Source organism: Candoia aspera, chromosome 1, assembly GCF_035149785.1.
Source record: "Candoia aspera isolate rCanAsp1 chromosome 1, rCanAsp1.hap2, whole genome shotgun sequence".
Classification (NCBI taxonomy): domain Eukaryota; kingdom Metazoa; phylum Chordata; class Lepidosauria; order Squamata; family Boidae; genus Candoia; species Candoia aspera.
In genome coordinates, this window is record NC_086153.1 from 59,930,038 (window position 1) to 59,955,906 (window position 25,869).

The 25,869-nt window shown below is 36.9% G+C and overlaps 1 protein-coding gene across 1 annotated transcript in view; it reads left to right on the forward strand.

The window, feature by feature from the left end:
* Window positions 1-25,869, forward strand: part of KIF6 (kinesin family member 6) — a 145,999-nt gene that overhangs the window by 22,094 nt on the left and 98,036 nt on the right. Inside the window, exons 4-9 of the mRNA XM_063290003.1 lie at window positions 3,160-3,307; window positions 5,867-5,976; window positions 11,504-11,633; window positions 18,004-18,210; window positions 22,907-23,050; window positions 24,645-24,731. Of these exons, the coding sequence (XP_063146073.1) occupies window positions 3,160-3,307; window positions 5,867-5,976; window positions 11,504-11,633; window positions 18,004-18,210; window positions 22,907-23,050; window positions 24,645-24,731 (826 nt within the window). The remainder of the gene's footprint in view (window positions 1-3,159; window positions 3,308-5,866; window positions 5,977-11,503; window positions 11,634-18,003; window positions 18,211-22,906; window positions 23,051-24,644; window positions 24,732-25,869) is intronic.

Genomic DNA, 25,869 nt, shown 5'->3' on the forward strand with positions numbered 1-25,869 from the left:
CATTCTGAGGAAAGGCAGAGCCATTATGTAAACATGAAACATGTTTACAACTCCCAAGGCTGGGAAAAGAATAGCTAAAATCTGTTGACTCAAAGGGGAAGGTCAGGATTTAAACTCTGGAGCTGACATAAAAATATCAATTCCTATGTTCTGTAGCTCTTCTTGTTAGCAGTGAAACATCTTATCTAGCCATGTTGAATCTGTGAATTTTGCTTTTACTCAATGTGGAACTGAGTTTCTAGAGAGTTCATTTTTATTGTTGTGCCTAGAGTGAAGTCTGAAACTAGCTAGGTACACTTGAGATGTGTGGACTAGCTTCCAAAATTTCTCAGCCAGCATATTCTTTACTGAAAATTCTGGGAATACATCTGGAGGGCACTTACAGTATAGAGAAGACTATACTGGATTCTGGAGTAATTATCTACTGTAAAGCTTAGGGAGATTTCACACATTTGTTTTGGAATGCCCAAAACATAATTGCTTGGTTTTTACAAACCTGTCCTGGATCTATTAATCTGAAATTTGGCAGATCAATTTGCCCTTGTTGTCACCCCCACCCAAGAGCAAACATTTTTTTCTTAAATTTTCATCTAATTACACCAAGAAATGAAAAAAAGCCATGCTCTTCTTTTAAAAATAAAATTTTAAATGTACCTTGAACAATGCATCATATCCTTTTGTTTGCCAGCCCCCCCCCCCGCCAAAAAACCCCTTGTTGCTGAGCTTCAGTGATACTTAGTGAAGGTTCTCAAACTGAGAAACTGATCAGTCAATGCTTCAAATCTATCCTCTCTAAACTGGACTGTTGTTTAGATTGTCAAGTCAGGAGACAAACTACATCTTTTGGCCAGTGCAAAACACTTTTTCTGTGTTTCTTTATTCTGCAAAATATTCTAATAATCATAGTTTGTAAATAATACCTAGCTCCGCCTCTGATTTCCCTAAATCTTTAGGAAATAGTAGTAGTTCTGAATAAGTAATGAGAAAAATTTTAAACAGAAGTAGGATTAATAAACAATAATCCAGAAAAAAATTAAGCTTGATAAAGGTAGAAAGCATGCAGCCTGCTTTTGGGAAGGTTGTGCCCTCCTTTCCCCCACCTATCCAAAATAGCAGGAGTACTGTCTACTAGTAATCCTAGCTTGTCACTATAGATGGATAATTGGCTAATGGTGGTAGCCAGAAGTGGCCTTTACTAATTTTATCTACAGTAGTTTACAAACTGTCCTTTCCTAGAGAAGATGAATCCAGTCTGGTAGCTTCCAGATTAAAATTACTGTAATAGTTTTATGATCTAACTATGAACACTCTGGAATGTCAGTTAATTCAGTACATGGTTGTTAGGCCACTGTGGTTTGATTTGATCCTGGTGTGTAAACCAGTTCAGAGGCATAGGGATTAATGAAGAACGGAAAGATTGAATTGGAGTTTGAGGTAGTACTTGAGTATGGAAATCCAAAGCAAGGAGCATGTCCTCCTTTGCCTGTTCAAATTTCTGGTAACCGTATAATATCCTTAGACTTATTAAGTTGAGATCATTCTAACTAATGCAGCCCACTAGATTCATCACCTAATGCGAGAAATATTAGAAGTTTTTTCCTGATTTATTGTTCAGAGTTTATCACTAAGAAGCTAAAACTACTTGGACTAAAAAAAAAAACTGCTTGGTTAATGCAATGCAATAGTACAAAAGGCTATGTTTAGATTAAGCCAAAGATAACTAGCCACTATTTTGTTCAAAATGATTTGAAAATATATAATAGCTTTCTTCCAAACTAAGTTACAATCTTTGCCTAATAATCAGGCAGAGAACAAATGTCTCTGAAAATTCTGGTATTTTTGTTATGAGTGGTTCTGACTTTCTTTGGCATCTTGTATGCTTTTCTTTGACATTTTGCTATTGTAGATTACACTGAGCCATCTGGCAAATGCTTAGGCTTCCAAATAAATGAGTTGGAGGCCTTTGCCTCTTTCATGGCACCAGACAAGCAGTTGATCTGTACAAGGCCCCATTCTTTTAGGAAAGAAGATTTTGTTTTTTAAAGATTGACTTATTTAAAACTCTTTCTCATATGGAGCACACACATAAATATTACTTTCCCCCCCTTATACATAACATATGCCAGCTCCGAGCCGAATAGATCTGGTACAATGTCTGTATAAAATTTGGGCAAGTTTCTGATTTCTGATCTAACAAGGATAATTGTTCCTTGATTATATTGTCAAACTAATGTTCTTCACTGACAGATGATTGAAAAAATGTATATTAGGTAACTTTTCCTAGCTACAGTACTGCTTGCACAGAGTTCCATCATTTCCATTTAAAGACCTGAGGATTTTATAAATGCCATGTTATAGTGACCCATTTGGAATTATAGAACCTGTGGTCTCTCTGATGGTACTGAACTACATTTTCTAATATTCCCTATTGTTCCATCTAACTGGGGCTTCTGGAAATTGTAATTCAGAAACATACCAGGAATGACAGATGGCCATAGGTATATAACAAGGCTGGGCATATTTTGGAAATAATTTGGAAAAGGTGCTTTAGGGTGTGTGCATCTATATCATGGATATAGATTATGTTTGAAACTTTTTGACTGATGCGTTCTTTCCCAGGTTGTATTGTTGCACCATCTGCAGCAGCCACATGATCCTGGAAAAGACTCTGTTGCTTTAAGGAGGTACAGGCAGATGCTACATTTGTATGACCCCTGCAAACTCCAAAGCACCTTTTTCAGAACTGAATCTGAATCACTGTGCAGCCCTAGTATATTTATTTAATATGATGAACAAATGTATTCAATGTGCCTGGCATTTAATTGTAAACTGTTTTTGGAATGTTTGCTTGGTTAAAGAAAATATAGTATTACTTTTCATCTTTAAATTTTAGCAACTTTTTTTTTTTTAAAGAGAGCCAATTGGTGTAGTGGTCAGGGTACTGGACTGGGAGATCATGAGCCTGCTGGGTGACTTTTGGCCAGTCACTCTCTCTCAACCCAAACTACCTCACAGGGATTTTGGGGAAAATAGGAGGAGGGAACATTATGTATGCTGCGTTGAGTTGTACAAATATAGATGAGATAAAAATCAAATAAATAAATTATTAATAACAGATTGACAGATGTACATATATACACATTTTGTCTCCATTTTCAGTGCTCTAGCTGGCTATAATGGAACTATATTTGCCTATGGACAAACAGGCAGTGGCAAGACTTTTACCATCACTGGGGGAGCAGAACATTTCAGTGATCGGGGGATAATTCCACGGACCCTATCTTACATATTTCAGAAGTTGCAAAAGGTACAGGCCATTATTTCTGTTCTTTTCCTTTAAGAACAACTTATTTACAGAAATATACAACTATGTAAATAAATCTTGATTTCATGTTACTTTCTGTAAATATAATGAAGGGAAGATAATTAGCTATCCTTGTATTCTTATTAAAATATACTAGGGGTAAATGTTTGCATTTCTCCCACACTGAATTTCATCCACCCTTCCATTTCTTTGTTTAAATAACCCTATGGCCTCATTTGATTATTTTTTCTAAACAAAATACTCATTAAAGCTGTATGAAGCATTCAAAGGGGTGTTTAGTAGAATGTGTTGGCACAATGAAACATTTCTGAAAATCACTCAAGCAGCCGCATTACCTAGAAGGCTCAGCATGGCTGTTTCAAAGGCTTCCCAGACTGTGTATGCGTATGTATCCACGTGCAGGTAGTAATTCTCCAGTGGTTACAGGATTGTGTGTTCCACCTGTCTCTCTTACCTTTTTGACAATTAAGCATGATGTCAACCGAGTAGTTCAGGCTATGCAGGGTTCTACTTACCTAGATATCAGAATCTGAAGCTAGGGGAAGTCTTTATGAAGCAGAAATCTTAGTCTTAGCTATGTTCAATATTGGTGTAGGAATAATGCTTTGCTATAGTTAAAACAGAAGGGGGAATTTGCTTGGAATTTTGGAGAGAACATGCGTATCAGTATGCTTTGTATTTTTAATAATATTTTCCCTAATAAAAGTTTGTGCACACATTTGTATTGTACTTTCCTAAACTAGGGTAAAGTTTCAATGTAAGAAAAATATTTTTATTAATTGACTTCAAACAAGACATAGTGAGCATTTTATTTTTCTAATTAGAAATGTGAAAAATGATGAGAAAGCACCTTTTGGGGGTAAAAGGATCTGATAGCCTCAGGATGATCAAGGTTCTGTATATTTCTATATTGGGAAATTAAAGAATTTGGATAATTTCCATCATATTCCATAAAAGAGAAAATGAAATTTTGCTTATTGGTTGAAATATCAGATTTATCAATTCATTAGCCACTTGAGGTAAAGCCAAATGGGACATTTATGTCCCCCTGAGTTCTATTTATGTCCCTCTGCCATTGCACAATTGTCAAGTTGCAACTAAGTTACTGTTTTATATAGGAATGGTACTGTGTCACAGAAAGCTGGCTTAAGGTTTTAAAACAACCTGGCAATCATTCATTTTATATGGCCACCCACTCAAAAGGTTGTTTTAAAATAGGTCAATACTAATTTATGTGACATCTCTTTAAAACAATACAGTTAATGCCTGAGTTATAGCAGCTCAAAAGATCTGAGTCTTCCTTGTTATCCCAAGTCTGTGCTTGGGATATCTCCTGGACTGTCAGCCTTGCGAGATGGTCCAGACAGGAAGCATGCTCAGATGAACTAATTCTACTTTATTGTGAGGTGACATTAACAGAATCTTGCAAGTCTGAAAGTACATCTCTCCCACATTGCCTTTATATTCCAAGAAACTAGGGAGGGTCCCTTCTGAGACATTTGCCATACCCACATTCCTTCTGCAGGCTAAGCTGCCTCTTATCCAACTGCTCCTCTGGCTGTGGCTCTTCCCCCTGTCTCCCAAGTTCTTTCCTGCATACCATTACATGGACTCATTGAGGGTTTGGCAGGTAGAGACTGTGGCCAGGAGAGCGTTTGCCCAGCTCGTGTACTAGTTGCAATCTTACTTGGAATGCAAGGACCTCCCAACAATAACTCATACCCTCATTACTACTCATACAAACTATTATAAGGCACTCTACATGGGGCTGCCTTTGAAGATCACTCAGAAACTGCAGTTGGAACAGAATGTGGCAGCCTACTAACTGGCAGGTGTGCATCACCAAGGGCACATAACACTGGTGCTGCAGGCCCTGCATTGATTACCAGTGGGTTTCCAGGTGCAATTCAAAATGCTGGTTTTGACATATATAACCATATATGACTTGGTACCAGTTATTTGCATGACTGCCTTCCCTAACCAGAATTGACCTGTATATTATACTTGTCCCTGGTAAAGCTGCTGTTTTTTCCCCATTTCAGTGAAGTGAGGGGGTCTGAGACCAGGAGCAATGTTCTTCTGTTATTGCAATCGTTATAGGAAACAGCCTCCCTTCAGAAATTAGATTGGCCCCTACTTTACTAGATTTCCATGTATGATAAAAATTGAGCTTTTCAGGAGAATGTTTGGGAGTTAATTGATTCACCAACTGTTATTATCATTATTGGTACTTTCATTATTTTTTTACTTTTGTGTCTAATTAGTTGGATGATTTATGATGACTCAGTCCATTTTATTTTAACATAGTATCATTAGGATGGATTGTATTTTAGTGTTTTTGTGTTTTAGTGTTTTATCTTGCTGGAATTCCTTACTATGGATGTTTTATTGATGATATGTACTGGAGATATCTAGCTAGATAGAGAAGACAAACTGTAATAATTAAAACATCAAGCCTATATAGAGCTAAAGTAAAAACACAAATGTAGCTAAAATCCAGATTTTAGACAATTATTGAATATTTCTTTCCTTTTAATTCAGGATAGCAGTAAAGTATATACCACACATATTTCTTACTTAGAAATTTACAATGAGTGTGGTTATGATCTGCTAGATCCACGGCATGAAGCCTCCAATCTAGAAGACCTACCGTGAGTAATACAATTTTTTTAAAAATCAGCACAACTCTTTTCCTTTTCCCCTAGTTCCAGTTCTTTTTAGGTGCCCTGCTACGTTCTGTGTGCCTGTCTATATGCGTTGTATCAAAAGCAATTAAAGTTTCTATCAAATTAAAGTTTCTGTGACATTGCTGTGACAAATAATACTGCTGGTTTTGCGTCTTAATTTTTTCTTTGAAATGTCTTAATTCTATATAATGAATCAAATAAATAGCATTGCAATAAATAATTCAAGACTACAATGTAATTTTCCTAGATTTTTCATGGACAAATAATAAAAGCATGATCACATCTACACATTGGACCGGGCTTCAAAAGTTTTTGTAAACATTTGCAGAGAGAGACAGGTTTAGCCTGCAAAGACTGCTAGTAGAATCTAGGTTGCTACTAGACTTTTGTATCCCTTTTGTATGTATATCTGTGTTTATGTGTGTGTATTAATATATAATATTAATATGTGTGTGTGTGTGTGTGTGAATATGAATATTAGAATAGTAAATTAAACCTTTTTTCACAGTGGCACTCTTTTGGATGGAAATAGTATTTAAAAGATCTCTTTGTCAAGATAGAAAAAGAAAAATTAACTGGAAATATTGGTACTATCCAATATTTTATCCCTCACATTGCAGTTGTATGGATAGCTTCATTTCTATTCATCTTCTGATTCCTTTCTACAAGTAAAAATGTATATATGTTTTAATTCTAATTTGGATCTTGATGTGGAAAAGTACTGCTAATTTATTCATAATGACAGAGGAGGCAGAAGCAAGGTTTCTGTTTTCTTTATAAACAAAGAATGTTTTCCATTTGGCTAAGTAGATGGAATTTGTAGACTCCCTTTAAAACTAAGTGGAATATGCGTAAAACAATGTTAGCCAAGTTGAGCTGTATAAATTCTTCAGCTGCATCAGCCAAGTTGTCGAACTAATAAGAAACGGAACATCTGAGAACTTGTTGTTTTAGAAAAATTGTGTCCTTTACTATTCCAGGTCCAAAAAGGTACTACAGTTCCCACAACTATCTGCCTTAATACTGAAAGCAACATGCTCTTAGCTTTCAGTAACCTGGCATATATTTCCTATATATAACTAGCACTACCTGACTATGCACAAAGCCTTCCAAGGTACATGAAGAGAATTGAAAAAGTATGTAATTATTTAGAAAAGTTACTCCCAAACGGCTCACTGGCTGTAGTCTTCTTTACTTCCTTTCTTTAGCAATGTACCATGTCCCAGAAAATATTAAGTCCACAATCATTAACCATCCTGTGTTCTTCAGGACCAAACTAGGTAGTGTGATCTCCAGAGGTCTATTACATGATTTTGACTTATAGCTGATTGCCAGTACAACCAATCAGACATGGTCATGGGATTATATTCCTTTAGTTAGATATTTCATCATTAAAATACTTTGTTCTTTAAAGCAATGATGTACTGACTTAATATTTCATGGTATAGTTGTAATCGAAATTATTCAACTGCCATTGCAAATCAGGTTGATTGTCAAAATGTACAGACTTTCAGCTGTTTGCAATGAACAAATCAAACAAAAGCAATTGAAATAGCTCAATACAACAAATGCTTCAAGTGGTGTCCCCAGAGTCAACTGAAAATGCAACTTATAATGACTTCTCCAGTCTCAAAATTATTCAACATCTTCATGGCAAACACCTTCAGTACTTAGTAGAGCACCCTTTTGCTGTCATGACCTGCTGCAAACGAGATGCATGGCCAGACACCAGCTTCTGGCAGCGTTCCTGAGAAATCTTAGCCCATTCCTCATGAGCAATGGCCTCTAGTTCAGTAATATTCTTGGGTTTGTGTGCTGCAACCACCTTCTTCAAATCCCACCAGAGATTTTCTATGGGGTTCAAGTCAGGTGACTGTGATGGCCACTGTAGAATCTTCCAGGACTTCTTCTGCATCCAAGCCTTAGTGGAATTTGGGGTATGCTTGGGATCATTGTCCTGTTGGAAGGTCCAATGATGCCCAAGCTTCAGCTTCCTTACAGATGGCATGACGTTTTCTCCTAGGATTTCCTGATACTTCAGTGGATGCATCTTGCCATCCATAACGCTGCAGGTTTCCAGTGCCAGAGGATGCAAAGCAGCCCCAGAGCATCGCTGAGCCACCACCATGCTTAACTGCAGGCAGAGTGTTCTTTTCAGCGTATGCTTCATTCTCCTTCCCCCAGATATATCGCTGATCCATTGGGCCAAAAAGTTCCAGTTTTGTTTCATCACTCCACAGAACAGAATCCCAAAACTTCTGTGGCTTATTTATATGATTTTGAGCATATTGGAGCTGACTTTTCTTGTGCTTTTGGATCAGTAGTGGTGTACGTCTTGGAGTTCTGGCATGGGAACCTTCTGTGTTTAGTACGCGCCTTACTGTGCTCACTGAAACTTCAGTGCCTGTTGCCACCAAGTCTTGCTGCAGGTCTTTTGCAGTCACTCAAGGGTTTCTTTCAACCTTCTCAGAAATCTGGTTGCAGCCATCGACAGTGTCCTAACAGTCAGGAATCACGCTGAGATGAGGAATAGGTCTCTAGTGTTTATTACTGCTACATAAGACAGAAAATCCTAACAAACTGAAGAAGCGTGGGAAAAACCCAGACAGATAAACCCCAAAAGTTAAGGCGGGTCTGATCTGTGTCTCTTTGAATGGCTGCTTAATTCCTCAGTACTACGCATGCGTTTTCCCCCCTGGATAGAGGCCCCCTCCTGCTCGCCATCAGTACTCATGACAGACAGCTTCCTTTTTCTGCTCGGTCCAGGTAGTGTAACCACTGTTCCTTTAACTATGAACTTGCAAACTATGCTTCCAACGGTGTCTCTAGGAACATTCAGTGCCTTCACTATCTTTTTGTATCCTGTTCCTTGTTTGTGAAGGGCGATGATGTCTTTTCTTACCTTTTTGGACCGATGATGTCTTCTCTTACCTTTCTGGATCATTCTTTTGACTTAGCCATACTGTATTTCTAACATGCAGTCAAACGTGACAGTCAACAAATCCCTAGCCACTTCAGGTATTTCATGAGTTCCAGCTCAAGCACACCTGGTGCAACTAATGAAGCCCTTGATTAGTTGCATCAGGTGTGCTTGAGACAACACCTGTTTTACATACTGTATGTGTGCTGTTGTGACGGATTCTATTCAGGGGGTTGAATAATTTTGAGACTGGAGAAGTCATTATAAGTTGCATTTTCAGTTGATTTTGGGGAAACCACTTGAAGCATTCGTTGTGTTGAGCTATTTCAATTGCTCTTGTTTGATTTGTTCATTGCAAACAGCTGAAAGTCTGTACATTTTGACAATCAACCTGATTTGCAATGGGGGTTGAATAATTTCGATTACAACTGTATATTTGATCTGTGCAGTGAGTCAGTAACAGCAACAATTTTGCTAGCCCATTCTAAGCTTTGGGCATTTTGATGCTAAAATGTTTTAGCCTTCTACCTCCATGGCAAGGGATAATAACATTATTTGAATGTAGGAGGTACACTCTCTAGAACATTCAGGTGCCTCCTCATTTTTCTTTTTCATTCCCTAAATATCACCTAGTTACCTTTTTTGGTTTCACACTCTGCTTCAGCAGTACTGAAAACAGATGCACAGTACACATAGCAACCTTAACCTCATTCACATCTTTGTCTTTACCATGGTTCAGCTAGGATTGCTGAACTAAAGAGAGACTTAACTTTATATGGAGCGTTTCTGATTGATATTTCCAAGCAATCATGTTGTTAGATCTTTGACTTTGTGACCTATTATCCATTCAGTGGCAGAAAGGATAAAGTGCACATTTGAACATAGCTGAAGAAATTCTTCTGGTTAGCATCTTTCATCTACTTGGGTTATTCTGAATATTGGCCTTTTTGGTACCATCTATACTAGCCGTTCTCAACCTTTTTACCCTGGAGGAACCCCTGAAATAATTTTCAGGTCTCAGGGAACTCCTGCATAAAAATTGCAAAAAATAAGAAAACTTCACAATACAATCCATTTCTAACCTACACAATCCACGCACACTGAGATGCAACAGGTAAAAATTCCCACTGCTGTGACTGCTAGCATTGCATGGTGTACAAAGTAAAAAAACAAAAATCACAGAACCCATAGCAACCTCTCACAGAACTATAAGGTTCCATGGAACCCCAATTGAGAAAGGCTGGTCTCTACAATGCCAGTATATGTTTTTCAGACTGTAAATAATTATCCAATTTTGATTGATGTCAAAAAGCTTTGCAGGGTTGAATGTGGTTAATACCTGGCTGGGAGAGTACCAAGAAATCCCATGCCTGAAGACTAGATTGGGAATTTAAAAACAAAAACAGACTGTCAGCACCTGATCATTCGAGCATTCACACATATGCAGTCAAGAGGCTGGATCTCTTTAAACTGTTTTAATGAAGCATAATGAATGGTACAGAAGGCAAGCTGCGAATAAAGATTTCCTGCTCAAACCTAATTTAAAACTACATTCCCTTAGTCCCGTTTCCCATGAAGCATGTCACTCCCCCTCCCATCCAGATGGTATTCCTGGCATATCTCAACCCCACGTCCTTGATGTGCTCCATAGCCACAATAAACCACTTTACACTCCAACTTCACACCCCCTCCCATCTGGCAACATGAGAGAATGAAAGGATGGGAGATGCCCTGATAAGGGTTTCTGTGAAACCTTTGATCAGGGGATCTGACACAGACAAAAACAGAAACCCATCCTAGAGGAAGGCAATAGCAAGCCACTTCAGTATTGTTGCTAAAAAACCTACATGACCATGTACATGTAAGCATCAAGTTTGACTCAGGGAAATCTTTACTATCTTTGCATTTTGTATGTGTCCTTTATTTTCCAATATAGCTCTATGATTTTTATGCAGCCACTTTGGCATTTGGTATCTTTTTTTCTTCACTGGATTTTCTGAGATTATATCCATTTGTATTTCCTTTTTCAAGAATTATCACTCATACTGAGTTCCTTTTCCCATTAGATTCTTCTGCCAGGGAACCCAGTGTCTAAACAAGCCTGCAGCAAGTTTGCTTGATTGTTTAGCAAAGTAGAATTTTCTTTAAACTAGTTTCCTGGTTTACCATAATAACAAATCAAGAATCTGACAAATCTGACAAATAAATAAATAAATCTGCTAAAGATTTCTCCTCCTGATCATATGGAGTAAGGCAGAGGAGTGAAAGAAAGTTGTTAATGTTGCAGTTTTTTGTCTTTAATATTGAACAACTCAGTTTTCTCAATGGAATAAGTTATTCTGAAATATACATTTCATTTACTGGGAAACCTTGCAGTTAGTAGCCAGAGCCATATAAACCTTAAAGCATTTGGAGAGGGAGAGATGTATGTAAGTATGTATATGATCAAAAAAATAGGGCATTTACTTACTAGCAAAACTTTGCAAAATTTTTGAATAAATATTTCTGTATAGCTTGTGATTAAAACACTAAAATCCATACATACATTTGCTTTTTAATTTTTTCATGTAGAAAGGTGACAATAATGGAGGATCCTGATCAGAACATTCATCTGAAACATCTCTCTTTGCAGCAAGCAACCAATGAAGAAGAAGCTCTGAATCTGCTTTTCTTAGGTGACACAAACAGAATGATTGCAGAGGTGAGCATCTTATGAACATCTCTTATGTTGTCAGCATCAGAAAGCTTTCTAGTAAAACATCTGCCTAATCTATTTAGATATTTCTATCAAATTCATTGTTTCTTTATAAGCTAATTTTTTTCTTAAAGTATCCATTGCTTTGCTTTTGCTTTCTAAATTTCTGCTTCTGAATATATTTAACTAAATATTTAACTGAACTTGTGAATCCAATGTAAGTCATACTGTACATAGTTTACAAAAATGGGTGAATTTTCAACTTGACAAATCAAAATCTATTTTTAAGTGGAAATGATTACCCAACATTTGTACAATGGTAAAACATACATTTCAAGTTGCCTCAGTTTCGTATGGCTTCTGCTTGCCAAAGCATTTAACTTGTGGGAATTTTGTCTTATGCTCAAGATTTTGGATTATTTCTGTTTCTGGGTGAGCATTCATGTTGAATGGAGGTAAGTATGTATGTGTTGAACTTCTACATTGCCAGTGAGCTCTGGGTCAACTAGATATTTATATCAGATTCATAATGAGATCAGATCTCCATTCTGAGGATTTGATGATGACACCTCATATCTTAAATAAAAATCTAAACATTGGAAAGGAATGTGATCTACATCTTCTGATGTACCACTTTGCCAGACAATAATATATTGCAAACATTCAGTATATTAATTGCAAATAATATATTACAAAATCCATCTGGTTTAGTATTCTGCGTGTATAATGGCTAACTGCATTTGGAAAGTGCACAAGCCTAGGCTAGGCTAGAGAGGGATAGAGGGATGACCTCCTTCCATTGTCACTTACCAGCTATCATTAAGGCTTGCTGTCTATGGTTCAAGAGGTAATAACTATATCAGTAGCAATTGATAGCCTAATCCTTCCCTTTTAAAGCCATCAAGATTGTTTACTATTGCAGCTTGGATCCGCTCTGAGTTGGACTTCAGCTGGGCGGGTCCTATGGAGGTGACAGAGGCACAGTCTTGTGATGTTATTTGGGAGGAGTTCAAGCCTGTTGGTTCTGAGGAAGTGGACAGGTTCTTCAGAGCTGTGGGTGCCGCCACCTGTGTATTAGATCCATGTCCCTCCTGATTGGTCAAGGCTGCCAGGGAGGGAGCATGTTGGTGGACCCATACGATGGTAGATGCCTCTCTGAGAGCGGGTGGTGTGCCTCCTACTCAAGAGGCCATCCTTGAATCCAGCCAATCTGAACAATTTTAAAGTAGCCAACCTTTTTCAGGCTACCATATATAGTATGAAAAAAAGGCAATGATGCTTTAAGGAGTTGACCTGTATGTGACTTTTGTATGTGACTTTAAAGCAGCACAACTTTTTTTAGGCCTGCATAGAATTCTGAAGAAGATAGACTGATTTAATGAAAGGCAGAATGATGCTGTGCTCATGAGGTCCAAAGCATTTGTCTAGCACTAATAAACAATGTAAAGAATGCAGTACTGGAATAAATATTGGATATTCCTGATAAAGGCACATTTTAGTACTGAACTAAATTAACTAAATGTTGATGGAAAACTTGTATGTTTATGTGGGGATCACAACTGGGTACTTTATATTGGAAGAATATATGAGTGACAAGAGAGGTACTTTTGGTAGAGAAACCATGCCTTCTCCAATGCATTTTTTGTGGGAGACATGTCAGCTAGAATTCCTCAGGACAGGAATTTGGAGAATGTCAACAAGTAACTCCCCCCCCCCCATGACCCATGGAAAACATAATGTGGGACTTCCATTAAATGATGGAAAAGGCACTGAAATTAAGCCCAAGAGGATATAACATATAACCTGCAGAGACATATATTGGAAGTCTGTTGTTGGAAATGACTTCAGCTCTGTTGTTACAATAATGATTCATTCTTAGCTGTGCTGTGTTATGTTTCTGGGAAGTTTCATCCAAGCTGAAACCTGCCAAAGGGAGCTGGACAGTTGTTTCCCTTGGCTTTTTTCTCCTACTGGGCTTATTCTACTTTTGAATCATCCATAAGATAAAAGGAAGTGAAAGTACTGGGTAAAAGTTATTGAACACCTTCCCCATCACTTTTATTTTGTTAATAATTTCTACTTCATTTCTATATTACATTGTGCTAATGATGCGGTGCAATCTGTGTGAAGTCATGAGCTTCCCATGTCAGTTCTAAATGTAACATCTCTTCTGGTATTTAAAGAATACTGTACCATCAAATCCATCCTATCATGTTTTCTTGAGACTAGATATCTCCATTTCCCTCAGTTTCTCCTTATGAGACTTAATTTCTAGTTCCTTAGTCATCTTTACTGCCTTCCTCTGAATTTGAATTAATTGTAACAGAATTCATATTGATAGATGAGTGCATGCTTAGGTCTTAATCTCAGTTGAACAAATGTGAAAATCAGTTAGATGGGGATATGTCTGCACATTAAACTGCTTCTTCATTTTTAATATGTGTACCATGAGATGGAAAAAATAGTATATGATAGAAGAAAAGTTTTATGAAGCTGAGTAATGAGGAAACTAATAAGTTCATGTGCCTTTCCTCTGGCATGAATATGGCCAAGATAAATCTTCATAGCTGTTTTTTCTAGTAATAATGGGCATTCTTAAAGGGTCTGAAACCTTTATCTCTAGGAGCTATCCAGATCCTGGTGCTCAGCAGTATTTTATTTATTTATTTATTAAATATCTCTGCCACCCATCTCGTGTACAACAACTCTGGGCGGCTTACAATAGTAAAAATAACAAATCACTCACAATTCAATATAAATACATAAAAAATACAAATATAAAGACAAAGTATAAAATATAGAATGTAAAATATAAAATTCAAGATGGGAAGGTCTTAACCTTGGCACCCTCACAGGGCCAACCTGTATTGCAGGAAGAATCTATCAGAATGGTATATACTATATGTATATGTAACTGGAAACACCACGCAGGATGTATACTGCATAAAAATAGAGAAGTTCTGCCTGACAAGAGGAAGTGGTGGAAGTCAGGTATAACTTTGTACATGGTACATGACATCATGTAACATTTGTGTATCTGAGAGCTTAAAAGAAGGTGGACTGTATATATCATTCTGATAGATTTAATAATCAAGATTACCTTGTTTCCTAGCATTAAGACTTGGTTCAAGACATACTTTATAATCATGTCTTCTTGCAATCATTTCACAATTCAGTGATTTGTTGAGGCAGGGAAACATCCTGGTGAATTTCACATTCTTTCACATTCAGCCAATAAAAATTAAATGGATGCAAACCAAAGAGTGTGATTATTGATCTATTTACCATACTTTGAATACAATGTAAGTCTATCAGTATTGAAGAAGCTTTGTTTCCTATATGATTTCCTGCAACATTTTACTATTTTTTTTAACATCAACAAAACTAACAACAAAATGAAATATTGACTCAATGTAGAAAAATATCTCAGAAGTTCTATTTTTAGGAAATTAAATCAAAGCCAGTTTATTTATTTATTTATTGTTCAAATTTATATCACCGCCCATCTCCCCCAAAAAGGGGGACTCTGGGTGGTTCACAATAAAATCAACAATTAAAAACATAAAAATATAATTACAATATCAACAACCAGTATAAATAAAAAATAAAATAAATACAGAATCCAAGGAGCGAAGATGTCATTCTTGGGGAGGGCTCTATGATATCAACCAGCCCCAGGAGGAACTATTGCCTCTCCCACCCCAAGTGAGGTGGCAGAACCAGGTCTTCAAGTTCTTCTGGAAGGCTGGGAGCAAAGGGGCTTGCCTCACCTCTGGGGGAGGAATGTTCCAGAGGGCTCTGGAAAGCCAACTGAGAGCCAGTTTGGTGTAGTGGTTAAGGCATCAGGCTAGAAACCGGGAGACCGTAAGTTCTAGTCCTGCCTTAGGCACAAAGCCAGCTGGGTGACCTTGGGCCGGTCACTCTCTCTCAGCCCTAGGAAGGAGGCAATGGCAAAGCATTTCCGAAAAACCTTGCGAAGAAAACTGCAGGGATTTGTCTCAGTCTGTGAGAATTGGACACAACTGAACAGATTAAAAAAAAAAAATCAAACCCAGCTTGCAATTAAGTCTGAACTCAGTATGTTTTTTTTTCTTTTAATGCAAACCTAGCCTATTTAATGAGAGGAAATGTTTCAGTAAAAGGTTTTATGCTGTGCTTCTCTGTACCTTCAATTTGGGAAACCATATCTATGCTGTATTTGTTTAGCTACTTGTGTTTGGAAAGTGCCTAGAGCAAATATTCTTGGCAGCTTTCACATATGTTTTAATGAATATAAACACTTTAAATATTTAAAGATTAAAGCAATACTTCTCTTTTATCTACTTTTTTCATCTGTCAGTGTAATACCTATGTATTTTGCACATTTTAGCATCTGAAGTATTTTACCGCTAATAGTAATACTGATTTTCTAGAATCAAATAAATAACAAAATGCAAAAAAATATTCAGTATAAAATCTGTAGTTGAGCAGCATCGAATATAGAGTCTTATATATTCTTTAAATAAATAAATGATACCTGACTCTGTGCCAGCAGATGACCTTGCCCAGCTAACTCACATAGATATTGCATTAACATGAGAAGAGGACTGAGTCCTGTGGGACCTGCAAAACAAGTGTTTTGAGCTGGAATTTTACCCACCAACCAACACATGTTGGAACTGGCTCTGAAGGAAGAAGAAGAATCACTATAAAACAGTGCACCCCAAATCCCCACCCCTAGAGATGGTCCAGAAGGAAAAGCTGCCAAGAAATTAAACAGGACCAGGAAAATCATGCCTTTCCATTCTGATCCTACATAGGTCATCAACCAGCACAGTCAATGACATCTCAGTGCAGTACTCAGACCAAAAGCCTAACTGAAAAGGGTCCAGACAATTTGCTTTCTCCAGGATTCTATGGAATTATACCACCACCTTCACAGGTTTCCTAGAAGGAAAAATTGGAAACCAGTCAAAAAGTACCCAACACTGCTGAGTCCAGTGAATGATTCCTTAGGGGAGGTTGCCCCACTGCCTCCTTCAAAGCAGATCAGATTACTGCCTCACTCAAAGGTGAAATAACTACTAATTAAACCCAGCTGTTTGTCACCTCCTGAGAGGCCTTAACCAACCAGAATATATATATGGATATAATACACAGGTGGCAGCACTGACTTCCTTGAGGGCCCTGCCCACTTCTTTGAGATTCACAAGCTCAAGCTACTCTCAGGTAATAGGAGAAGACCCTTTCCTTCAGGGCCAGCAAATAAATAAACAAATAAACAACAACAACAAACCCTAAGTTTAAAATCTATAGTTAAGTTGCATCAAATCTATAGTCTTAAATATTCTTTAAATAAACAAACGGACAAAAGATACCTAACTCTGTGTCGGTAGATGACCTTGCTCAGCCATCTCATGTAGATGTTGCATAAAAAGGGGGAGAGGATTGAACCCTGTGGGACCCTGTAAAAGCAGGGTCTTGGGCTGGAAACTTGTCCAGCTAAGACTTGTCCAACTGAAGTCCTAATCTGAATGAATCTGAGCAACTTTTATCCGTCAGCATTCCTTTTCCACAGTTATCTGAATACTCCTTTATATCCACCTCCTGTCCTGGGGCTACAACTGATGGCAAACCCAAAACCCAGGGGTGCACATTGTTAAGAGAGGAACACCTCCCACTGTATTGAACCAGGTTTCAATGAGACACACCAGGTTGGCCCTCTCATCCATGGAGGGGATCATAGAATCATGGATGAGAGGGACTAATTGCAGACTGATCTGGCAGTGATAATGTGATAATGTATCATGCTGGCATAGATTGCTAAAAAAAAAATAGAAAAGTACAGGCTGAACTACAAAACAAATCTCCTTGTTCAAAAGCAGAATGGGCCAAATACTTCTGGGAGTATATTCCTTTCATGTCTTGCTTGTTTTCCAGAGTTTTAGTTAGCCACTGTGAGAAATGGGATCTTGGACTAGATTAAAGTAGTTGTGTTCTAAAATTTCCCTCTCTCTTGTTCTCTCTCTCTCTCTCTTTTTAAGATATGCTTTCTGAAATCTAAGAAGAGATTTTCCCCAAAGCATGGGAAGGACAATTTAAATTGATTCTTTTACACCCTGGTATCCCCTGAAAACCTGTTCTGATAGATTAAGAAACTTCCTTGAACTTTTGCAGGGGTACATAGTGAGAAGGAGGAATCAACCTTTTTTTTTTCTTCCTCCAGTACAGCCCATTGTGAATGGAACTCTTATGGGATGTTTGGGTTGTACCTGGTAAGTTTCAAAGCATCATTATGACCTGTGTTTTAACTTGAACCACTTTGTATTTCTAAATGATCTGCAGCGTTCAGACTGAGAATTTAAAAGTAAGGCTTAGGAAGCCCTTTCTCTTACAGACTCCAATGAATCAAGCCTCCACACGTTCACATTGCATTTTCACCATTCACATCTCAAGCAAAGAACCAGGATCAGCAGTCATTCGGCGCTCCAAACTACACTTAGTGGATCTGGCTGGTTCAGAGCGTGTTGCAAAGACTGGAGCTGGAGGCCAGCAGCTGACAGAGGCCAAATATATCAATCTGTCTCTTCATTATTTGGAGCAGGTAAAGTTATGTACTGACATTAACAGAATCTTGCAAGTCTGAAAATACATTTCTCCCCCATCACCTTTACAGCCCAAGAAACTAGGGAGAGTCCCTTCTGAGAGGTTTGCCATGCCCACATTCCTTCTGCAGGCTCAGCTGCCTTTTACCTGACCATTCCCCTGGTTGTGGCTCTTCCCCCATCTCCTAAGGTCATTCCCACAAACCATTACACTAGACTTTCTCCACTGTGTTGTTCATTATCTTTTTCCTCATTTTGGAAGACCTAATCTCTAGTTTAAAGCACAGTACAAATGTATTAATATTGAATAAAGTATCGGAACTGAGATTTTTTTCCTGCTCTTTTAATATATAACTTGCAGAACATCAACCATTTTTCAGAGTGTTCTGCTAAAAAAAAGAACCTTCAAAATAAATGACAGTTTAAAAAAAGACCTTTCAATATAGAATATTGTTTTCGTAGCCCAATAAACATTTAAAATAATGGCAGGCTTTTGTTGATTTTGAAGTGCTCATAAACACAGTGCTTATTCCATAATTTCTGAGCATTCAAAAGACACAAAAACTGGGTGTGTGTCAGCCCATGAGGCAGAAGTTCAAGATCTTATCAGTCAAAAGAATGATGGTGCATTGTTTTGCTCTGTGTCTCACACTTTTCTCTTCAGTATGGGAATTTAAAATAATAAATATTTATATTTGTTGTAACTGAGACATTTTTTGCAAATGGTTTATTTTATTTTCAGTAGCTGAATAATTGCTCTTGGACTAACTAAGTATACTGAATAAACATCTTCACTTAATGCTTCTACCAGCATATCTTCCATTTGTTACCCAGCTGCAATATCAGTGTAGTATTCAGAGGGTATCATAGCTGAATGAAGACAAAAGGTCTCAAATTCAGTAAAGAGAAGGCAGTTATTTTACTTGATTTGGAATGTGATGATCCCCCTTTTCTGGGTATTCTTGACCTGAAGCAGCAGATTCACATTTTGGCATTTCAAGTCAGGGTTCATCCTTTGGGCCTGTGTGTAGCCCTTAGAAGGTTGCCCGTCTTGGGGTAGCTGATTTGTTCAGTTCCCGTATTTAGATAAATCATAGAATAGGTAAGGGCCATTCAGGCCATTGAGTCCAACCCTCCATTCAGTGCAGGAATCCAAATTAAAACAATCCTGATAGACAGCTGTCTAGCTTCTGTTTGAACACATATAATGAAGAGAAGCCCACCATCTTTCTGGTTAATTGGTCCACAGTTGAATTAGTTTTACTCTTTTTTTATATAATGTTCAGTCAGAGCATGCCTTCCTGTAATTTAAATGCATTATTTTGTGTCTTGCACTCTGAAACAAGTAAAAACAGATCCTGACCTCCTTCTTTGTGACATCCTTTCATTTTTAAAGAATACTACCAGATCTAATCTTGGTCTTTTCTCAAGGTTCAACATGCCTGGCTCTTTCAGTGTTTTTTTAAGTTCCCTGATAATCTCAAGATTCCTTCTCTGAATTTGTTACACTTTTTCTGAATCCTTAAAGTGACAGGTTCAGAAATGGACACAGTGCTCAAGTTGGGTCTGACCAAGCAGAATAGGATGATTACTTCCTATAATTTGGAAATTATAGTTTGTTGATGCAGCCTCAGATTGTATTTGCCTTTTTCTGCAACCGCATCACATTGCTGGTCATATTCATTTAAATTCAACTTATATTCCAATATCGTTTTTCTCAAGTAATATTACCAAGCCAGGTTATCTCCTATCCTATAATTCTGCACTTGATTTTCGTTTCTTAAGTGAAGAACTTCGCATTTGTCTCTGTTAAATTTTATACTGTTACTTTCAGCCCATTTCTCTATCAAGATCATTTTGAATTTTCTTCTAGAGTATTAGTTCTTCTCCCTCCAAGTTTGTATCGTTTGCAAATGTATATGCATTCTCTTCACCTATTCATCCAAATCATTAATTGCAATATGAAGAGTAGATCTAGGACAGATCTTTGAGGCATCCTTCTCATTGCCTCTCTCCAGTTTGATGCAGAGCAATTGATGAGTATGTCGGAGGGTGGATCAGGATAGAAGCTGATACAGACACACACACAGCCAGCTGTAAACAAATGAGGAAGTTTATTCTAAATGCCAAGATACTTATACAATGTGTGAGCTAATATATACAGGTGAAAATGTAATTTACAAAACCTAGTATGTACAGTACAATACACATAAACACATACACAGTATACTCTAAGTATAATACTCTACTTAATTTTCTCCCTCTCACTTCTCCTTCTCTCACTTTCACTTGTGCTGTATTTTGGCTTCTCTCATCCCTCCTGATCTCAGTGGCTGATAATAGAATGCCTCCTGGCTGTCTTGCTGCCAAACAAAGTCTTTAACTCACACAGTTCCACTGAGTCTCCTTAGACACAACGGGACCAGTTCTCTTGGTTGATCCATGTGTTCACAAGCTGCTCCAGGATTTTCTTCCTAGTCTTCCTCCTTGTCTCAGGGCTGGAATCTCTGGACTTACAGGCTCCACTTCACTCCATGTTTATGAGGTGATGTCCTCTCTAGCGTCATGTCCTGCAGCATCTCCAGTTTAAAAAAAGCACCTTTATCTTTTCCTGACTCTTCTTATATTCTATACCCAGGATATATATGTGCCACTATACAGGTACCTTCTAGCATTTTCCTCTTTTTGCCTACATGCTTGTTGCCTTGTGCTGAGTCATCTGCCTTCTCTTAAAAAAAAAGGACCTTGGCACAGACCCAATCAGGGTCTATCAGCCAGGGGCTTCAACCTGCCACAGAGTGCACTTTTAATGCATTTTTCAAGTCAGCTACTGTATGTATCCGTTTAACTAGCTTTCTAATCAGCCTACAGTATCTTGGGGTACTTTGTCAAATGCTTTCTGCAACTCCAGGTATATTCATCGATAGCATTCCTATGATCTATTAAGAATTTAATCAGTCAATTAAAAAAAAAGTAATGTGACAAGAGTTGTTCTTAGCAAACCTATGCTGACATTGTTCTAAAGGGTAGCTCAGTCTCTTTATGATCTGCTGTAGAATCTTCCAAGGTATCATCTCAGACTGACTTTTCTATAGTTTGGAATCTTCCTTTTTCCTCTCTTTAAAAATAAGGGGAAAGAGATGGAAGATTTGAACCATATCTGCCATCTTCAGTAAAAGCATCTTATCAGACCTGTATCCTTGAATCTCTCACTGCAAGCCTTTTATTTTAAGTCTTAGTTGGGATGAAGCATGACATTTAGAGATGTAGAACTGATTGCCAAAACATACTTGTCAGTAGGCAGAGGAGGTGCCATTGAACAAACGATCATCACTTTCCATTAGGAAACTGGAATGAACTACTATGTTTGAAATACTAGGAAGCTACTCTTTTTCAAGTAGCTTCAGGGTATCTGTTGCTTTCCTGCTGCTGAAGTATAGTAGCCAGCATCCTTCTCTACTGGAAAGGCTAAGTTGTGCTGCTTGATATTATGGTGTGGCAACTTATGGAAGGCCAAAGTTAAGATAGAAAGGCAAGACAGAAGCTGTTAATAATAGATGCTTCATCGTAGAGATAAGCTATTTAAAATGCTAGTCATCAAAAGGAGAAGTAGCCCATTAAATCAATTTACTAGATTTAAGTATGGTGAGGAAATTGAGTATCTTCCATCCACTGCTCTTAGATATTGTAATGACAATCAGTAATATTGTAACATTATTTTACATGAAAAAATATCGTGGAACAGTTTCAAGGAAGTGCTTTTCAGCAAGTCGTTGAAATATGGGTACCTTTACATGGCTGTCAATATATTTCTGTTTGGCAAGGAAATAAGACTTTTGGAAAACACGTGTTGATAAATGAATAATATCTCAATTAGCAATACACTTGCTTTTTGAACTGTGGGGTCTCAATCATTTTGCAGTTCAGTATAAGACATGTATGCCTTGTAGCAGAGTAGATCATAATCCACCATCAGTGAAAGTATTTTCCAGTCAAGTGATCATAACTCTCAGGGTGCTGGCTCTGGTGGGAAAAGGGAAGATCCTAAATGCCCCAAGCCCAAAACATTGGATTCTATCGATCTAGCAGTGTAATTGCATGACTAATCATGCCACTTGTGGCGTTCAGAGGCTAAAAATATAACAAAGTTAATGGCCTCAAAATGGTTTCTCAGCTTGGTCTTCAAGTGTGGTGACAGGATCAATGAAGTCTGCAAGATGTATAAATTGTGAAAGTAGATGTGCTACTTTCCTCAACATTGTGCTCTTGGTGCCTTTTCAGTTTGATTATCAAACAGAGTATGGTACTTCCTGAAAACATTAAGTAAGATTAAATAACCAAAGTAAAAAAAAACTTTCCTTCACCTGAAGAGGTTTAGTTTTTTTAAGTATCATAGGTAGTCTACTTTTTTATAAAACAATGACATGATTGTGCCTAAGTGTAATCACCAGGTTAGAGGGCTCTTAGTATACATATCTGCAGCTGCTATATTGTCATTGTTGCTAACATCACACTAATATAGACACTGGTTTATATTACTCCAAATATGTGCAATAGGATTATGTTTAGCGCAATTGTATGTATGCAAAATGCTCAATTTTAATACACATTTTCTAATATTAGAAAGACTTGTCTTAAGTAATCAAAAGCAACACAACATTTAATAAGGTTTTCTAATTATTATCCTTATTGCAGGTAATCATTGCTCTGTCAGAAAAAAACAGATCTCACATTCCATATAGAAACTCCATGATGACTTCAGTGCTAAGAGACAGCCTAGGAGGGAATTGCATGACAACAATGATTGCAACACTCTCAGTAGAAAAAAGGAACATCGATGTATGTCTTCCCATTTTCCATTTCTCTTTTAAATTGTTTTCTAATATTATAATTTTCCTGCTCAAATTTCAGTGCATAACTGATACAGTATGATAAAACTCTGACAGTGACATAGCATTCTTAGAATAGCCTTTTTGTCAATTTTTTTAAGGTCTTGGCTGCTTATTAGCTATTTGAGTGCACAACCAGACACAAAATAATAATAATAAAAGAATAGGAAAGGAAAACTTTTTTTTTCAGTGAAACTTATTTTTATGTGAAAGTCTCTAATAAAAAATATTTTTAAATAAACCTTTGGGATTTCTTGCTCACTGTCTCCCCCCATACATACACTCACACAATCTCTCTGTTCTTGTTGATACCATGACTTCCACCTTTGTTGTTATCTGAAGTGCCACCTGGAGGAGGATAGGTAGCTGTGAATAATGGAATATTTAGCCATATAGTTGTACTGAATATTCAAAGCATTTTGTATTCTTTATTAGAGCATTACTGGAGGCCTGCAGATGGAAGAAAATTTTAAATGGAATAAAAGTTGATTCTTTTTTTCTGAAGATTGCTTCAAATTCTGGGATGAGATTTGAATCAGAAATTTTCTTTTTCATTATATTTAATATCAGATCAGCTCATAGCAAGTAGTAAAAGTCATTGTATGGATGATTAAAATCCAGTTCATTTTATAAAATTATTCAGTGTATAGTTAACAGTCGGTCTGAATGCATCTTATTCACATAATAATAAATAAATAATCTTATGGCATTGTTTTTAAAAATTAGCCGTGATAGGATTGTCACTAAATTCCATTGCAGTATTGAAGCAGAATAAGATATATGCTACAGCTGGTTAGTAACATATTTATACAAATAGTAGATAATACTGGTGTAAACCGTATGCTAGTGGATCATCAGCAATTTAAAAAGAAAATATGACTGAAGTTTAAGAAGAGGTAATTAGTTTTGAAACTGGAGATGGATCCTCAAAGATATATCTAAAATAATTTAAGACTGTATGGAGACCCTTTTTAAGAAATGAAAATATGTCATTAAGGGCCAATGTGTTACATTGCATTTTACATCAATGCTTATTTTTTATTATTTATAAAATAATTTATCAGTTATGAAAATAATTATAATTTTGAAATATTATTTACAGTTACACGAAATAATTGATTTCTTGCTGGAAACTGAAACACCACATACAGATCCTCTGGTTTTATCTCCTTATTCTTTAGTCCTTGAAATGTATAGTTACCAATTTTTGTCTTTTCCATTAGCATCAACCTATTAATTATGAAACACACAAATAAATGTCGTAATAATGACAAATTAATTATCTCAGGAAACTAATTTTATGGAGAAATATGGGAGTGGATATGGGGTTGCCGGTTTTGCTGGCAGATGATACTTGACATATTATCTAATTCAGTCCTCAGATATGATAGACTGGAAGTATTTTCTATCAACATATAATTCATTTGGCATTCATTTTTCTTAAAGTATATCAAGAGTATTTTAAAAATTGCTGCTTTGATTCTTACATTATAGAAAACCTAGCTGTTTATACAGTTGCATGTTAAGATGTTTTCTCCTTTTAGGAATCTATTTCAACCTGTAGATTTGCTCAGCGAGTTGCTCTTATTAAGAATGAAGCTGTTCTAAATGAAGAAATTGATCCTAGATTGGTAAGGTTGCTCAATGACTCTATACGATAACAGCACATAATAAGCCATGACAGCATTTCCCATGTTATAATAATAATAATAATTCATTATATCTCCTGCATATGATAGTGGAGGCCTATTTATCCCAAATGATTAAAAACATTACATACTTGATGTAGTATGTACATAGTATTTCCGGGAAGTCTTCCATCCAGCACTGTGCAAGCAAACCTGCTTAGTTTTAGAAAGGTTTACATCTCATGATTCTTAAGACTAAGAGCACTCATCACTTCCTTTTCCTTTTCCATTTTCATAAAGTCATCTTAGCAGTAGAATTGACTGTCATGTGACTGTACAAAGCACTTGAAAGAGATGTTTCATCTAACATTTTAATACAGATGAAGCACGTCTTAAAACGTTAAAGCACCCATGTCTTTGCAAGGTTCATGTGGCTCCTTTAAAAATTATCTCCTCTATTTTTGCATGCATGTCTTTGCATGTCTATGCACAGCCACTGTGCCACTGTGCTTATTTATTTTAGCATCAGAAGAATGGTCTCTGTGTGCAGACACATGGGGGCATCCTTTAGAACAGCTATGTGAGCCTTGCAAAGGATAGGACTGCTTTTATGCTTAGAAAACAGTTGCCCTGTTTTCTTAAATTATTGCAGTAATTTAAGTGGGATGAGTTCTGTGTGGGAATAACTGGACTGACGTCTTTAGCAAAGTTTAGTATACTTTGAGTTAGCATTAGTTTTGCTAATAATCACCCATGTGTAGACATCTGGGATCAAGGAGTATATCCTAACACTGATCTCTACCCAATTCAGATGGGATTTCTCCCTTGATTTCATTTTTAGTAATCTGAGTTAAGTTTTAGAGATGAAACTATTACACCGGTGACAAGCAGATGAAGCCAATAAAATCTTCCTTTTTTTAAATAAGAATTTTATTAATTTTAAAGGAAAGATAACTACAAAAAGAAAAAAAAAGAAACTAGGAAGTGCGAAACACAGGGAAAAAAAAACTTTAAAGATTACATAAAGAGTTAACTTTTGACTTTTAACAGCAAGAATTTACAGCAATTTCCATAATCAAACCCTTACTCTATATCAGACCAAAATCACATTATTTCATTTCTATAAATCATTCCATTAGCA